General features: G+C 46.8%; 1 protein-coding gene across 1 annotated transcript in view; it reads left to right on the plus strand.

Moving 5' to 3' along the window:
• Positions 1-17,262, plus strand: part of LOC144769736 (C-type lectin domain family 2 member D-like) — a 234,377-nt gene that overhangs the window by 55,400 nt on the left and 161,715 nt on the right. The window contains exon 3 of the mRNA XM_078653916.1: positions 1,918-2,126. Within this exon, the coding sequence (XP_078510042.1) occupies positions 1,918-2,126 (209 nt within the window). The remainder of the gene's footprint in view (positions 1-1,917; positions 2,127-17,262) is intronic.

Below are 17,262 nucleotides of genomic sequence, written 5' to 3' on the forward strand. Positions count from 1 at the left end.
TTGCTCTTTTTTGTCTAGCTATAGTTTTTTTTAGGGATTCGATAGATGGTAATTGGCTAGAAGCATGTTGGGGAAGTACACTTAAATGGTGTTTCAGAATAGCAGTTGTTGGTTGATCAGTACTAGTACTAGCTTCTTTAAGGGAATCTAGCATTTGTCTAATCTCTATTTCTGTTACATTGGGTGGGTGATTATGTTCCTTAGTATAAGTAACAGTAGTTTCCTGAGTTATAGCTCTACCATAACATTTGTTGGCATAATATTTCGTACACTTCCAAAAAACTTTCAAATCTTTTTGGTTCTCTTGAGTGTAGACATATCCCATGTAACAAAGAAGCATTTTCCCTTTTTGTGAATAAATGAATTTAGCTCCTTCAGTCATGCTTGTATTGTAGTGCTAGGAGGTAATTAAAAGAGAATGTCATTACATTTTTTGATAAAATAATGTTGTATTCTAATAATACAGTTTAACACATTTCTGATTTACCTGTAAATCTTTTTATGATTTCAAGTAGTTCTTTTCAGGTGTTGATGTTCTTCAAACTGTTATTTTCTGTGTATATATTTTTGTACCTGTGGAAGTTGAGAAAATGTGTACAAATATTTTATAACTATTTATGATATTTTGGTAGAGGTGTTTAGCTAGTTTCTATTTAGTTACCTATCTATTAAATGTTGAAGTTACATTTAAATTATATACTTACTTATTTATATTTAACTTTTGATGTCCAGGTGTTGTCTAGGTCTTCTGTATTTTCTTTTTGTCTGTAGGATAAATAGTAAAAAAAAAACATATATTTTAGGTATTTGGCTTTTAAACATAGGTGTGAGGTTTGAGAGTTGCATTTTCGATGGAAAATAATGTAGTAGTACTTACTTTATATAGGTGTAGCTGTCTTTATGTTGAAGTCAATACGTTTTCTTTCAGAAATCCTGCAGAGTTTCGTCTTCCTTTAGTTAGGAGATTTAGGCTGCATTTTTAGTTTGCTGTAATCTTGTTTATATAGTATTAGTCTAATAGTTTCTGAAATAGGATTGGTTGTTTAAATTGATAGTCTGTTTTAATTCGTGGATTTAAATTTTTTAACCTGTTATGCTAATTGCTTTCCTTATATGGGTGACGCCAATTAACGTTTATTTAATGTGTAGGCCTTATTTTGTATAGGTAATGTTATCTTTATATTTTTAAAGTGGAGGAATATATATAATTTGCAGTAAGAAATGTTTAGTTGTTCGAAACATTGTTTATGTATTATAAAATGTATGTTTGTATTTATTTTGTGTTATAAATGTTAGGAAAATATATAGTATGTTTTATAGCTTTTTAGAAACAATTAGTGAATAAATATGAATAGTATGACTAAATTTTAAGATAATACAGTGATTTATTCAAGGATGTAGTAATTTCGATATTTTAAAAAAACGATAAATTTGCTATCTATATTTTTGTATTCGATGTTTTGTCATTTTTTCATTTAAAGATGTGATAATCGATGTTTTAGAAATCGATAATGTTGTTAGTCGATATTGTTGTAGTTGTTGTTTTTTTTAGTCGATAATGTGGTTTCGATATTTTTGTGTTTTGTTGTTTAAGTATAGGCAATCGATAATTTTGTAGTCGGTAATTTTTCATCGCTATTTTGTACAGTCGATATTCGGTCTGTCGAGGTTATGTCAGTGATCCGCCAGTTCTAGTGAAAGTCTCCAGCATGTCCCACAGTAAGCAGCCTGTCCTCCCCTAGGTGCAAGGCTCACTTCCTTCCAGAGCAGTTACAGCACCTGTCAAGGAACAGCCACCCGTCATTGGACAGGTCACGTACTCCTTAGCAGAGCTCGTAGGACCGTATGGTTCTGATCACAAATCATTTTTGTTGTCTGACTGTGTCCAGATTTTAAGTTCAATTTCTGTTTTATCAGCTCTCAAGAAAAACAATTGCCCTGAGCAAAGCAGGTCTTCAGAGGATGGGAAGGAAAGTGCCGTGCTGCCCCCTTGTTGGGATGGCTGGATCTGGTACCGGAACAAGTGTTATTATTTCTCTGAAAGTGCTGAAAAGTGGACTGTGACTAAAGACTCGTGCACTGCACTGAACTCCACCCTGGCGATAATTGACACCCGGCAGGAACTGGTAAGAGAAGTGAAACTCCAGCTTCAGTGTGTATTTTTTAAAGCCTTGTGTGTTTTAACATTAAATTGTCTGTCCAGCCCCTGTTTCTTCATACCCAACACTCCTCACTTCATACGGACACCCGCCACCCCATATTTCAGCCTGTATGTTATTTCTTAGAAGGGCGCTCCAGTGCACTGTCATAAATTATCGCATTTCATTAATACGCGCCTGAAGAAAGTGTTATAAAATGCACAATGTGACGTGTTTTACTGGTATTGAAAATATTTTTTTGCAGGAGGGGTGGGTGGGGGAGGTTGGTGTGGGAGGCATTTATACATGTTTGGGCCACAGGGGAGCACTGTAAGTACAGCTCTGGCTAAACATTCTGGTTCCAGGGGTGCATATTTTATAATACAAAGTTACAAGTACAGAGGCACCTTAGTTTGTTTTCAAAACACAAATGAAATAAAGTATTACTTTTAATTCAAAGTATCACTTCCAGAGATACAAAGTTACAAGTACAGAGGCACCTTAGTTTGTTTTCAAAACACAAATGAAATAAAGTATTACTTTTAATTCAAAGTATCACTTCCAGAGACTGCAGACGTGTGTGTTTCATGACAAGTCACTTCAGGGCTGTATAATAGTTATAAAACAAGTACACGATAAAAAAAAGTTATACATACTTATCAAGTATAGATTATTGCAATAACGTGTGTGTATATAATATTTGAATGAACTGAACTTTGAATTTCTTCTAATCTTATAAAGCATTTTAAAACGTTTTAATATTGCCTCTTAGAGCACATCTATGGCATGAAGTTTTTGCAGCGTGAATTCTGGATTCACTTGCTGTGCATTATTCCGTTGTTAGGTCTCGCCTATCGGATGCAGCGCATGCGCTGCCTCGCTTGGCGAGCCTCTATTGTTGTCGCTTTCGTTCACGAAGGGAGACTAACTATGTGCGCGCACGAACAGGCGATGTGCGCGTGCATGGCATCTCCCACCTCGCGCTTGATTTATTACGGCTCGGCCGGTCGCTCCCTCTCTGCGTGCGCGCTGTTTGGCTGCTTGTGGTTGCTTTCAATTGATTTAAACAAGTAACAATGATATCCCTTCCTTGTTGTGCAAAGCTCCCTACATGTAGCTCCAAAGAACACACAGTTAGGCACCACGTGTTGCTGCGTGAAGGACAAACCAGACGGTTCAGCCGAATAGCACACATCATTTGTGCAAAAGCAAATCTTGTTTCTGTTTTGGAGAGGATGAGGGGCACTGGGGGTGGGCAATGACAGTGAAGCAGACACAAGGATGAATTACGGGGGCGCAAGGGTTCATCCGGTCTGAACCCGGTTTAGATGGTCAGGGGTCGCCCGATTATCCCTGGCCGCCCTGTTGGCTGAGGAGGCGCGTTGATGGGCCCTTCACATCTCTTCAGCTCCTCAGAAATGGCCGCCCAGGTGCGCATGGCTTCTCGAGGCTGAGTGATGGCTCCTGTTTGTTGACAGTCCTAGCAGGGGGTGGCAGGGGCAGTGGTGCGACCCCCACATGTGGGCACCAGAATGGTGCAACCCGAGCCATTTAAAGCTAGCACCTTCACGCGGCTCTCTCAGTAATATTAAAGAGCTCCTCATGCTGCCGCGGCGTTTTACTTTATTTGATGATGCTGTGCCCCAATATTATATGGGCAGATTATGTTAGCAAACATTATGGGGTCGATTCCGATCCGGTAAAATCCCCGTCCGTACGAATCGTACCCGGAGCCGTTTCCGTACGACTCGTACGGACGCCGTACGACCGGACGATTCTGATCCCGATCGGCCGACTGGGACGCGATTCGTACGGTACACGTCGATTCGTACGGAGAAGCGCACGATCACCTACACACCGTACGGCGCGTACCCCCCATGATCGCAGGGGTACGCGCCGTACACCTGTGATCATGCGGGGTACGTGCCGTACACCCCGCGTACATGGGGGGTACGTGCCGTACACCCAGCCACGTACCCCCATGATCGCAGGGGTACGTGCCGTACCCGGGGGGGCCGTTCCGTACCTGTTTCGAGGCGAACTCTGACTGTACGACAGTTTCCAGCTCCCGTAGAAAAAGGGTTGTACGGAGCGTACACAACACGGATTGTACTTGCCGGGTCGTAAAAAGCAGCCGCGAAACGTATGAACGTCACGTACAGCGGCTTCCGAGGGTGATTCGTACGGGAATTTCATTCGTACGGTCCCTGGTACGATTCGGACGGATAGCTGCATCGGGTGTGGATCGTACTACGTCGTTCGTACGGGGACGGTTACGGGTACGATTCGTACGGAAAAAAATGCTCCGTACGACGATTCGGAGCGCTTTTTACCAGATCGGAATCGACCCCTATATATCCTCTGGCGTTGTTACAGAGACGCCTCCTGTCTCTTATCTCGCATTCCTTTCTCCACCTTTGACATCCCTGGGAAATCAACCTGCTGGACCCAACATCCCCAAAGAAGGAATGGAATATCCCTCGGCTACACGAGCGTAGCTAGCTTTGGTGCAGCAGGTGCAGTGGCACCGGGGGGAAACATCCGTGCTACCCTAATATCCCTCTCACTGTACATTTTATCTATAGCTCTGGCATCCTCCATCTAGTGTACCAGGAGTACAAAGTAAAGGCAGGAGTGAGTGGGTTAGTGGTGAGGGACTGGTGACAACCTAACTTGGTTGATAAGATACACTTGTGGTGGTAAAGAAGAACCACATAAAGTAAAAATTCTTAAACCCTGGGGATCCGGTCGTATTCAATGTATTTTTCTAGCATGATGACTTCCCAGCTGGTTATTTCTTTTTTTAGGCATTTTTCTAATTGTGCGAATAGCTGTTTAAGATTCTTTGTACCCTCTTGGCCTGAAGCTGTTTCCCTGATTTTGGATATTGCAGCTGTCCCTTTTTGGAACATCGTTTCCGCTTTCTGGAGGCGTTTTGCTGCTCGTGCCTCCATTATTGACGTATGTAGATTTCCCAGACGGTAATAGTTTCAAAGCACCGTTGGCTCCTCACACTTGATGGTACTCTGTTTGTACTGTGGTGTGCACTATACGCGCTTACTCTCTCAAGCAGCTATCCTCTGGTTATATTTCCCAAAGGCTGCCTGACTGCAACATCGTTTTTTAACTAAAGGAGCAAGCTCCCGAAATCTCCTAGCCGATCGGCGTGTTCGCTGCTCGGCGTCCTCCGGCTCCGCTCAGCTTACACTCTCCGCGCAGGAGTCGAGCTGTTTCGCTTGCTCTGTTGTTTTCGGCGTGTTGTAGATTCCGGTTCAACACGCAGGGAAATGCGCAGATTCTCTACTCACGAAGTGGATCCTGTAATTCCGCTTCGTCTTGGTTTAGATGTATGGCATGACGGTATTGTACTTGCCAGCATGCTCCAATCAATGCGGATAATCTCATGAATGTTCCGATGTTGGGCGCCTCTCCTTCACAGAATTCTTTGCCACAATGTAGTCCCAAGGAGAGCGCACTATCTCACAGTGGGTGCCGGTGTCGAGGACGGACCAATCCTTGCATCATATTAATCACCAGGATTCTCTTCACAAGAAAGACACCGCACACCAGAGAGTAAGAATTGCAAACGTGCAATTATCACCACTAAACCACCACCAACGCGTTTCAACCTCTACAGGTTTTGCTCACGGTATCCGAGTCCTTTGTTCGTGTCCATATTTATAGTTTGCCCACTAGTGCCTATTAGGAGGCATTGTGGGTTTTGTAGTCACAGTTCTCATTTCACTGGGAATCCACCCATGTTCTGCATATTTACAATTGTGTTGTTACCAAAAGTTCATTTGGGGTATATTTCTTAGCATATGCATATAGTTGTTTGATTTTGTCAGTTACATATGGTTTTTTTTCTTCAAAACTTTATTGAAAATGTTAATGACAATGTTACACCAGCACTTGGGAAAATTCCACCTCTCTAGTTGGATATAGTATCCATTGATATGTTAATTTTCCTAACAGTATAAAATGTCCACTGTTTGGTAACACTGGTTTGTATGGTACAGGTACAATAGGGATTGTAGCCCATAATTCGCATCCTCGAACATCTGCGAGCAATTCAAAATAACAACTATGCAATTGTGAAACCTCTGAAAACCCACACGGAAAAATCATGGAAAGACATTAGACACTATGGTCTAGTAACAGTTCCTAAAAATGAAAGAGGTGGGAACAGAACATTAAAATTGCGAAGACTTCAATCAAAAATGTTAATTTGTTTTAAAACAAAGATCCCCTTCAGCCTGAATGTGGATAAGGAACTATATGTACACCTTTAAGCACAGATTGATGTTCGCATACACAAGACTTGATTAACTGGGCACTTAGCCATTACGAACTATGGACTACAATCCCTATTGTACTGGTACCATGCAAACCAGTGTTACCAAGCAGTGGAAATCACTTGAGGCCCCTCTAGGGGGCCTGTTCCCCAGTTTGAAGGCCCCTGTCTTAAGCAGACCTTGACCCATATGGCTGCGATCCTAATATGTGAAAGTGGAAATTAAGGTTGACATATTCCTACAGTGACTGGCCTCCAAAAACCATTTTCACTTTTTCGCTGTATAGGTATTATGTTTTGTTAAAAAAAAATAAAGTACAATTAGTATGATTTTTCTGTGTTGGTTTTGAGTAAAGTAACAGAGTTTAACCACAAATTGTTATTAATTGTTAAAACTCCATTTCAATGGAGAAGTTGGATTTTTGATATATGTAAAAGAAAGTTGCTTTGTAAAATGCATTCTTTCTGGCTCAGGCTCCAGTGCACTAATAGGCCTTAGCCTGCTTGGGCTGTTCTTCCTGCCAGTTCTTGAACGTGTGAAATTGCTCTCAGTAAGAACGATAGCTTGGGCTTTTTGGCAGGATGACCTTTGGGTGCGTATAGTTTCCATCTTATCTCAGGAAGGGCCATAGGACGTGCCTAGGAAATTAATGTGGTACAAATGGGGGTGGCGATGGACGGAGCATCTGAACCAATCAAACACTCACACCCAATCAACAGATCTGGGTTTAATCCATCACCGTTCTTTAGCCCACTCTGCCACCCCAGTTCAGACATTGCCATATGCAAATCAGTCTGACCCTGTGCCTCATGTTAACAGTCCAGCCTGAACTGCCAAGCCATGCCTTCCCTGGACCGGATTCAAGCTTCCTAGGACCGGTTTCTGGCATTACAGCAGTCTTCAGCCAGGCTTGCTTGAATCCAGTGGCAAAGTGAGCAAGGGACTCGCGTCTGAGCATACCCTGCCAACTTATGGCGAACAAAGCGGTATGCAAATCAGTCTGACCCTGTGCTTCATGGGAACAGTCCAGCCCGAACTGCCAAGCCAGGAAATTAATGCAACTTAAAAGGGACCAGAATTGGACCTGGTCATTCATAGCAAAGTATCAAGTGACACCTTAGACTAGGGGGCTTCTTGTTCCCAGGGTGCACCCCAGCCATCTTGATTCCATTCACTGTGGGAGGCTGGTGGTGTAGACAAGGTGACTTGTCTTTACTATGGGAACACATCTTGGTAGGTCCAGGCCTCCTTTAGGGTGCGAAAGGTTTTGCCATCTTGGTTTTCCCTGGCAATGGTGCATTTTAGGATAGTTTGCAGTAAGTCAAACAGGATGTTGTAAAAGAGGGAAGGTTTACAGTTCAGAACTTTTCAACCATTGGGTAGGGAATTGTTGCTACCCACTGGCTAGTTCCTTGCACATAAGTGGTGCCTCTACTCCTGTGGAAGGACAGAAGAGAAATAAACCTGCTGTCTGCGCTGATGTTACCTTTACATCTCATGCTCTGCAGTGGAAATCATTACATTGCAAATTCTCAGTCTTTTACTTCACATTAAAATGATTTATTTATTGCTTTAAGCTTATATTAAGTTTGAAGGTTAAGGTATTGTATAGGGGTTTTAGGGTTCAGGATGAAAGATTACATTTACAGTATGTTAAGAAAAAAAGAAAGTTAAAAGTAATAATAATTTACTTTTTATTTTTTATTTATTTTTTTACTTTGTTTTTATTGCAGAATTAGAAAATATACAGTCGCGTGTTCCAATTGTCTCACCACTCATCAATAAATGTCCTGCATATAGCATGATACAAGCATTACACAGCCATTTAGCCCACATCCCGGAGGCCGGGCGGCGATAGCGAGATAGCACCAAATTTGGTGGATCACCAAAGAGACGACAACTGCTCGGCAGGATGACCTAGTATCTGCTCTTCTTTATTTCCCCGTCTCCTAAACCCCCCAACAGATAACTTATCCTACAGTTCAAATAGTGTTTACTAGTAGGTACTGCTAAAGTAGCTAATCGGCCTAGTTCCAACCACAAACTGACTCTAATTACCACCCCCTTGGTGGAAAAAGACTTGAACAATCGTACCATCCCAGGATCCACACATGTCGTTCATAGAGGCCAGTCCCCTCCTATACCAACAGTAGGATCCCCAATTACCAACCCCTACCCTCCCCCCTAACCGCTACTGGTGTGGGTCTTCATGTATCTCAACTCCTAACATGAAGGAACCTGTAGGATCAAAGCTCATCCTCCCGTGTATCCCATGGAACCACATTCAGAAACCTCTCTCTAGTCCTCCACTGGTGCCAGACTGTTTCCCAGCGTTTGTACTAGTTCCTCCCATGCACGTGCCATCTCTAGACTCTTCTCATTAGCCGTACGGGCTGCCTGGCGAAGTCTCACCGTTCCTTCACTGCGGGCCCATTTATGCAGTTCACTCGCCCAACGTCCACTAGAGGGACCCTCCTTCGATTTCCAATGCCAGGTTATCCCCCTCTGGGCCCTGATGAGACCTATGTCAATGAATTTACTGGTAATTTTGGTTTTTTTCGTGTGAGGAAACCAGAGCAACAGACAAGTCGCCATGTCATATTCCACTTGCCTATCCGTAACTTCGTTAAGAAGCGCCCCTACTTCAGACCAATAAAGCCCTAATTTCGGACAATCCCACATCATGTGATCTAATTCCACATCAGGTGACAGGCATCTAGGGCATGCCGCATCCTGTACGTGGAAATATTTCCGGATCTTCCCTGGGGTAAGGTAAGCTCTGTGCACTATAAAAAAGTGCACTTGCTGAAACCGAGCATTTCTGCTTCCCTCCCAGGTCCTCCTCAAGATATGACCCCCACGTTGTGTCCGGGATGGGCTTCCCCACACTAGTCTCCCATTTCAGTTTAAGAACCGTTAGTGGCTCCAAACCTTCGTGTAACATTCGAGAGTGTAGGCAAGTGACTGCCTTGAACGTGCCCGCCGCCATCACCACATATTGACAAGCCTACGTGGTTCCGACTGCCCCGTCTTCCAATGCTTCCGCATCGCCGTCGTCACAGCCATGTGCAAGAGGAAACTCCCATCAGGGAGGCCAAAGTGGTCCTGCATCACCCTAAAGGGTAACAGCTCACCTTCAGCATACAGATCACCTACCATATGAAGCCCCATCTCCTCCCATTCCAGAAGCTGGGACCAGTCCCCGCCATGCGGCAACGCCGTCAGCATGCCCAGAGATTTCAGGTGCATACAGGTGTGCTACTCCTGCCCTCTTCTGACTTTTATTCCAGCACAACCTCAGGGTCTTCTCCTCTAGGGTCAAGTCCCGCACCACAAGCTGCTGCTGCATGACAATATACGAGAAGACATGCCTCTGTATACCCGTCCCACGAGTCTGGTCTGGGCCCCTAAATTCCCGTGCCACATTCTGTGTAAGGATCTGCAGCTGTGCCGCCAGATAGTACAGTTCGAAGTTAGGAACTGCTAGACCCCCTTCCGATTTCGGCCTCAACAGCGTATCCACTGCCACTCGTCGTCTCCCGTGCCCCCATAAAAAATCAATGGTAAGCGTCCGTAATTCTCGAAAAAAACGTTAAGGCACCCATATCGGCAGCGTACGGAAGTAGTAGAGCAAGCGAGGTAAAGCTACCATCTTGAGCAGCGCCACTCTCCCCACCACCGAGAGCGGCAGAGTCGCCCAAAACGCCATACAGCCTCTCAGAGCTCTTATACAGCATCCTACATTCCCCTCCAACATGTCTTCTGCTCCATGGTAGATCCGAACACCCAAATAGGTGAAGCACGATCGTTCCCATATCAAATCAGCGGCCATTTGCGGCTGGGGCATATCCGCCCTCAGAGGGGAAAATGCACGTTTTAGTCCAATTCACTCTAAGGCCCGACAGCTTCCCAAAATCCGATAGCATGCTCACCGCCCCTCCAAGTGCCACCGTCGCATCCTCCAAGAACAGCAAATCATCAGCATACAATGATATGTAGTATGAAATCCCACCACACATCAGGCCACTGTACGCTATCCCCGTCCTCGCGTGAACCGCTAAAGGCTCAATTGCTAGCGCGAACAGCAGGGGTGAAAGCGAGCACCCTTGTCTCGATCCTCTCCGCACCGGATATTCTGACGATATTACTGTACCCAGTCGCACCCTAGCAGTTGCTAAGGAGTACAAGACCTGCGTCCAACTTCTAAATCGCTCTCCTAAGCCAAATTTCTCCAACACCCTATCAAGGTACTCCCATTCCAGGCTGTCAAACGCCTTTTCTATATCTACGGACAACACAGCTGGCATCATATCCACATCCAGGTCGCTCCCCAGTACTCCTATAAGGCGGCGGATATTGATCGAGGTATTCCTAGTCGGAATAAACCCTGCTTGGTCCTCATGGACTAGAGCAGTCATGTGGGGCAACAGCCTCGTGGCCAATATGCGACTCAATATTTTATAGTCCACCGTCAGCATAGACAGTGGTCTATAAGAGGTCACATCACTACTCTCTCTCCCAGGTTTCAACAAGGGAACGATCAGCGCTTCTCTCATGGACTCTGGCAGGTGGCCCAGCTCCACCACTTCGTTATAGACCTCCAATAAATGGGGCGCCAGGATATCAATGTACTTTACATAAAATTCTATAGGAAGTCCATCCACCCCCGGGGTCTTGTTTCTAGCCATTTGCTTGATTGCTCCCCTGATTTCCGCCAAGGTTATAGCCTGACCCAGAGTCTCAGCATCCTCTTCATCTAACTGCGGGAGATGAAACCCCGCCAGGTAGCCCTCAATCTCCAGCGCGTCTGCTTCCAGGTGACTCTGATAGTGTCGTGTAGTAACGCAGGAAGCGCGACAGGATCGCAGACTGAGAATAAACCATCTCCCCCGACTCCATGCGCACACTCAAAACCGGGCACCCCCCTGGCAACGGGTTCGCCAGTCTCGCCAGTAGCGGGCCCACCTTGTCCCCCTCTGCATGCACCTTCACCATATACTGTCTATAATCGTAACTGCGTAATCTCTCCGTTTCGGTCGCCACTAATTCCTTAGCCGCTAAAAGCCATTCCCTCTGTTCCGGTCTCCGCTTCTCTATCTCTCGCAGTGCGTCCTCTGCTTTCTTAACATCAGCCAGTACTACTGTCCGTTCCCCTGAGTGTTTACTTATGCATAACCCTCTCACCACCACCTTAAATGCGTTTCATTCCCTTCTTCTAGTAGAGGTCGATTCCCTATTTGCAGTGAAATAACGTTCTATGCCATCACGGATTTCAGAGCTAAAAATCTGATCTTCCAAAGTGTCTGGACGTAACCGCCAAGTGGGGATCGCCGCCCTCACCCGCTGCCATTGGAAGGACACCAACTGCGGATTATGATCTGAAACGGTCCTAGCCAAATACTCAGACTGTGTTGCTAGAGGTGCTAATGAGTGGCTACACAAGACAGTGTCAATTCTAACATGTAACTCATGGAGCGCGGAGAAAAAGGAATAATCCCTATCCTCAGGGTGGTGCTCTCTCCATATGTCAGTTAACCCCCACCTGCCTTGCCAATCCGCCCTCTTCTTCGCAATCTTGTGCACCTGGGAATCAACCAGTGGTGGGTGCGACCTGTCTAGAGTTACATCAGTGATCGAGTTAAAATCTCCCCCCACTATCACCGGTCCCGCCCAAAAATGTTCCAATGTCCCCGAAATTATGTCAAAGAATCGGGGCTGATCCGTGTTCGGGGCATAATGCTGCATAGCACCACATCTCTTCCATACAATCTCCCCTCCACCGCCACATATCTGCCTTGCGGGTCTATGACACTGTTTATGGCCTGGAACAGAATCCCCGACCTCACCCACACCAAAACCCCCCTGGCGAACGCAGAGTAGGCAGTACCAAACACCTGGTCCCACCACCGCTTCTGCAACGCAGCACACACCTGTTTGGTAAGATGGGTCTCCTGAAGCAACGCTATCTAGACCCCCCTCCTCACCAAATATGCATGCACCTTGTGGCGCCTTGACATAGTATGCAATCCACGTACGTTCCATGTAATACATTTCACTTCAGGTAATGTTCCCATTGCAACAGTCCCACAGTGCCTCCTCCTTCACATTTTGCCAGCCCACACCAGAGCCACTAAAACCCCAACACTGAACACCCAAAGGAACACCCCTAACCCCCACCCCCGCCCCAGAACAGGACCCAATAACACATTATCAGTCCCCATCCAAACTACCCCAACAAATCACACAGTACTACCCTGCAGTAGTAACCACAGGCTGCCTTAAGGGCAATGGGTAGGTGGTCCGGCCCCGACAGGTGGCAGCACTTGCCCCAGCACCCAATGTCCCGCAATAAGATGGCACAGCTATAAAATTCACAAGCGTTACCAGTCCCTCCAGTTCCACCACGTTCCATTCTCCAGCAATGATCCCCACGAAGAGGGAAGCAACCTACAAATCATCAGCTGTCCTGGGCGTCACCTCCGGGCCCTTGGCGCTGTCGTCATCCGAAAGCTCAGCGCCAGAGTGTCTCCTGTCCTCATCGGAGTCCGTACCCTTAGTCGAGTCCTCCCTCTGCGAACCCTTTATCGCCGCAGTTGCATCCAGGGCCCCCTGTTTGTCCGCCGCTAACTGTGTAAGCGGCAAGGCCCGGTGCATTCTGTTTTTCTTGCCGAGACGCTGTGATTGACGCATCCACGTGGTTTGGGCTGTCCTCTGTCCCCCTTGCCCCTACGATCTGTACCAGCCCTGTACGATTCGAGCCAGGACCAAGCGTCCTCGGGTGTCAGGAAAAACTGTGTCGAACCATCAAGTATCACCCTCAGTTTGGCTGGGAACAGCAACGAATATTGCATGCCCTCCTCTCTGAGCTCTTTTTTGACGGACAAGTACGAGGCCCTGCGCCTTTGCATCTCTTGCGTATAGTCCGGGAAAATCGTCACAGTACTATTTTCCACATTGAAAGGCCCCGTAGAGCGTGCATTTTGAATCAGCAGATCCCTGTCTTTGTAATGAAGGACTCTGGCCATTACAGGACGGGGAGGGCGGCCCCGCAAGGGTGGTTTAGCTGGGACCCTATACGCCCTCTCAAGCGTAAAGAAGGAGGATAGACCCTCCGGGGCAACATGTGTCATGAACCAGTCCTCCAGATAAGCTATCATGTCCATTCCCTCTATTTTTTCTGGCAGGCCTACCACCCGCACATTGTTACGCCGATTACGACTTTCAGAATCCTCAGCCTTTTTCTCCAGTGTCTCCAAGCGCCTCAGCGCATCTTCTAATTTCCGTTCCACCGTTACCCCCGCTGGTTTAAGATCTTGAATGACCGATTCAGTCTCCTTGACCCTGTCTACCAACTTTGAATGGTCCGCCCTCAGGAGTCCCAGCCCCGTCGCAACCTGTGTTATGCCCTGATGAAGGGATTCCTTCGTCGCAGCTATGGCTTCCAGGATTTGATCCAGGCGTTTATTGAGCCTCCGCTCTGATTGCGTGCTCTCAGCGTCCTCCCCCTCCTCACGGGCGTCTTCGTGCTCCACAGCGCCATCTTTTTTGCCTTTGGGCTTCATTGTATGGGAGTAAGTAGATCCCCTCCTCACCAGCCGTCCCCGTCCTATGCGGCAACTCCTCCACCAGCGTCCCCGTGGTCGAACGTCCGGGTCGTACACGACCACTTGGGCCCCCACAGCACACTGCTTATCACACCATAGGCCCTCTGGTCATCATGGAACGCACACACTGTGCGAACCACCGTCTACCTCCTCTCCGCAATCCTCGACCACTGGCCGGGTGTCTCCAGGCCCCTGGGCCCTAACCGCTCTCCGTGGGGTCTACGTAGGTCCCAGCGCTCTGCCCTCAATCACGGTTTGCTTCAGCCGCCGCTCCTCTCCCGGGGCAATACTCCCAATAAACCTCCGTAGGAATCTAGATCTCAGAGTAGACACTCAGGGAGTCCAAGTTGCGGGCTCATATCACCACCCTCGAGATAATGGCAGGGTGAGTCCCAGCTGGCCGCTGCCTGCTCTCTGTTCGGCCCCAGACTAGCTATCAGTGCATATTGGGGTGCGCCATGCAGTCCACTGCTCCCTGCTGCCAGGTAGCGCTGCGGGCACTCTCATTACCCAATGCTGCGCTTGAGCGTCCACGACCCCCGGCTGTTCGGCGCTACGGGCCTGCTCCCGCCCCCACCTCCGTAGCGCCAGGACCAGGCCCGCACCGCTTCACTCACCGGAGGCCCCAGGAAGGGTCCGCTATCCTCCGCACAGCCTACAGGCTGTCCCGTGGGATCCGCAGCGCTCGTCCCGCTGCCCAACACTCGTCCGGCCACAATACCTCCCAGCTTGTTCCTCAGCGGGCTCTCGCCGTCCGTTGCAGCTCCCTCCGCTCCTCAGCGTCACCGCACCTGGCCAACCACCATTAGCGCTTCTACACGCACAGGGCTCCGTTATTGGCATATACTGCGCCGCACCTCCGTTCCGCCGCGGTCGCTGTCACTAGGCGATTTTCCAGGTACTGCGCAACAAAAGCAGCTTAAAGTCCGGGAGCCATTTTAGGATATCAAGCACCTCATCGGCCCGTCCTCCATGCCCAGCCGTCATCCGCCGCAGCCCTCAATAGCGTCGGTCAGGGACTCGGAATAGTAGCCCTCATACTGCGTCCCCTCGGCAGTCTCACAGCAGGCGCTAGCACCACCACACGGCGAGCAGGGCGTTCCATCCTAGTTCCCCCATTCGTGTGCGGCCGCCATTTTGCCTCTCTGCCTCCAGCACCTCTTGGGACAAACTTTGAATCAGTGGTGCGACTGAGCCACCGGAGCTCACACCAGCGAGCAGGAAGGCCCCAGCAATCGTTCCAACGCTTGTTCTGGCAAGTACAGCCGCAGCCCAGGCAGTTTTCAGGAGTATTGGCGGGATCGGGTGCGGAGCTAGCCGCTCACGCCGCCTCCTCCATCAGCATCCAGACCACGCCCCCAAAAGTAATATTAATTTACATAAAAATATTAGTGTGTAGTACATGAAATTAAAAAAATATAAACATAGATGTATGGGATTAGAAGTAATACGTATTCCCGATGTAATGAACCATCATGTAAAGGTACTCCCTGTGTACATTACACAATGTAATGACCCTGATGCAAAGGTCTGGGATGTAATAACATACCTGCTCTCACTTGTATCCTGGATTAGGAAGATGATGGCTCTGCGTGTATTGGCTGACCTCTTATGTGTTTACAGACCAGACCAAGCTACACTTGGCCCTTCATCTGCTCTCCCTATTCCCTGAATCAGTTCAAGGACTTTTTTTTAAACCATCGTTATTGAGTTTTAACAGACTTAACCCCCACCGCTATCCAAGCCAGAATACAAAAAAAACAGATAAAGTAACGAGTAGATGAAAGCAATAGACATGTATATAAAATAACAACATAAAGCTATATTTCAGGTTATAATACAGTACCTAACGATAGCCCCAAGCCAAATACATGAATGACAAGTCGCTTTTGAGCCAATTCCTCAGTGGAGCCCAAAGTTGGAGTCCTCTTTTCAGAGATCGGCTACCTTTCTGAGCATAAACCACCCTTTCAATGTGATAAACTGAGATTACCGACCCAGCCATTGATTAAATGATGGAGGGGCATGTTCAAACCAGGCTGTCGTCAAGCACAGTCTAAGTACTGCCATGGCGAGGAACAAAAAAGGGATTAGGCCAAAAAAGAGGCTTCATTTTCCTTTACCCCTGATAAGATCAGTTAGGAGGTGACCACAATCTGCAGGATCAATTTGGCCTCAAAGAAATGAGTTATATCCCTCCTCAGATTCTCTAGACCCATACAGTCTGCCTACATATGAACCAGGTCTGCCAGTTGTTCCCCCCCATTTACTAATTTTAGCCGGTGTGATATATAAATTGAACCAAGTTTTATAGTGTTGTATCTGTAAGTTAGCAGATAAAAGCGTTGATCAAGCTAGTTCCAGAGAGGAAAGGCTGTCCTCTGTTTGGAGGACCCCATGCCTTCTGGTAGTATACTCAATATCGCGCCCCATTCAATCATTTAATTTATAAATAATTCCAATCGAATACTTACTCCTCACTAACAGATCCAAAAGTTCAACCCTATTGAACCCCTCCCCCCTCTTTTCTCCCTAGAAAGTCCCTGATTAGCAGAAATGTATTTCCTAAAAAATGTTTTGTCTTAAGTGACTCAAAAGTAATAGTCTGTATCATCAAAAAATACCAAAGAATAAATGGACCATGATTTTTCCCCCAATGTTTAATGTGGAGATCGTGAAATATGTCCGATAACAGAGGGTTATCCTGGAGGGGGGTATAAAAACTGAGCCGGCAATTCCTAGTTTTTTCTGAGCACTAGTCCAAACTCGAAATGCACATATGTAGGTCTTTAACATAACTTTATTCAAATAGCCAAATTCTAATTGCCAATCAGACATCCGCGGACCTTATCACTGAGGGTCAGTTCAAAACATGATGGGATAGTGTTGAATGTGACGGTTTCCTGAGTTATCTCAAACAGTAGAGGGATTATTTGTTGCAACACCGAAGCCCAATAGTACAGCCGGAAGTTTGGTACTGGCCAGCCACCTCGCTCTCTTGAAAGGGAGAAAAACTTCAGAGCCCTCCGGAGCCTGATATAGGTCCATAAAAACCTCCCGATCATACTATCCAGAGCCTTAAACCATATGGTATTCACCTCGAGAGGTATAACTCTGAAAAAATAAAAAATATTTGGAGAAACATCATTTTAATTAAATTACTGCTGCCAATCAAGGTAAGTCTGAAGCTATTCCACCTACACAGCTCGGTCTTTGTTTTATTAA

Source organism: Lissotriton helveticus, chromosome 7 (genome assembly GCF_964261635.1).
Source record: "Lissotriton helveticus chromosome 7, aLisHel1.1, whole genome shotgun sequence".
Taxonomy (NCBI): domain Eukaryota; kingdom Metazoa; phylum Chordata; class Amphibia; order Caudata; family Salamandridae; genus Lissotriton; species Lissotriton helveticus.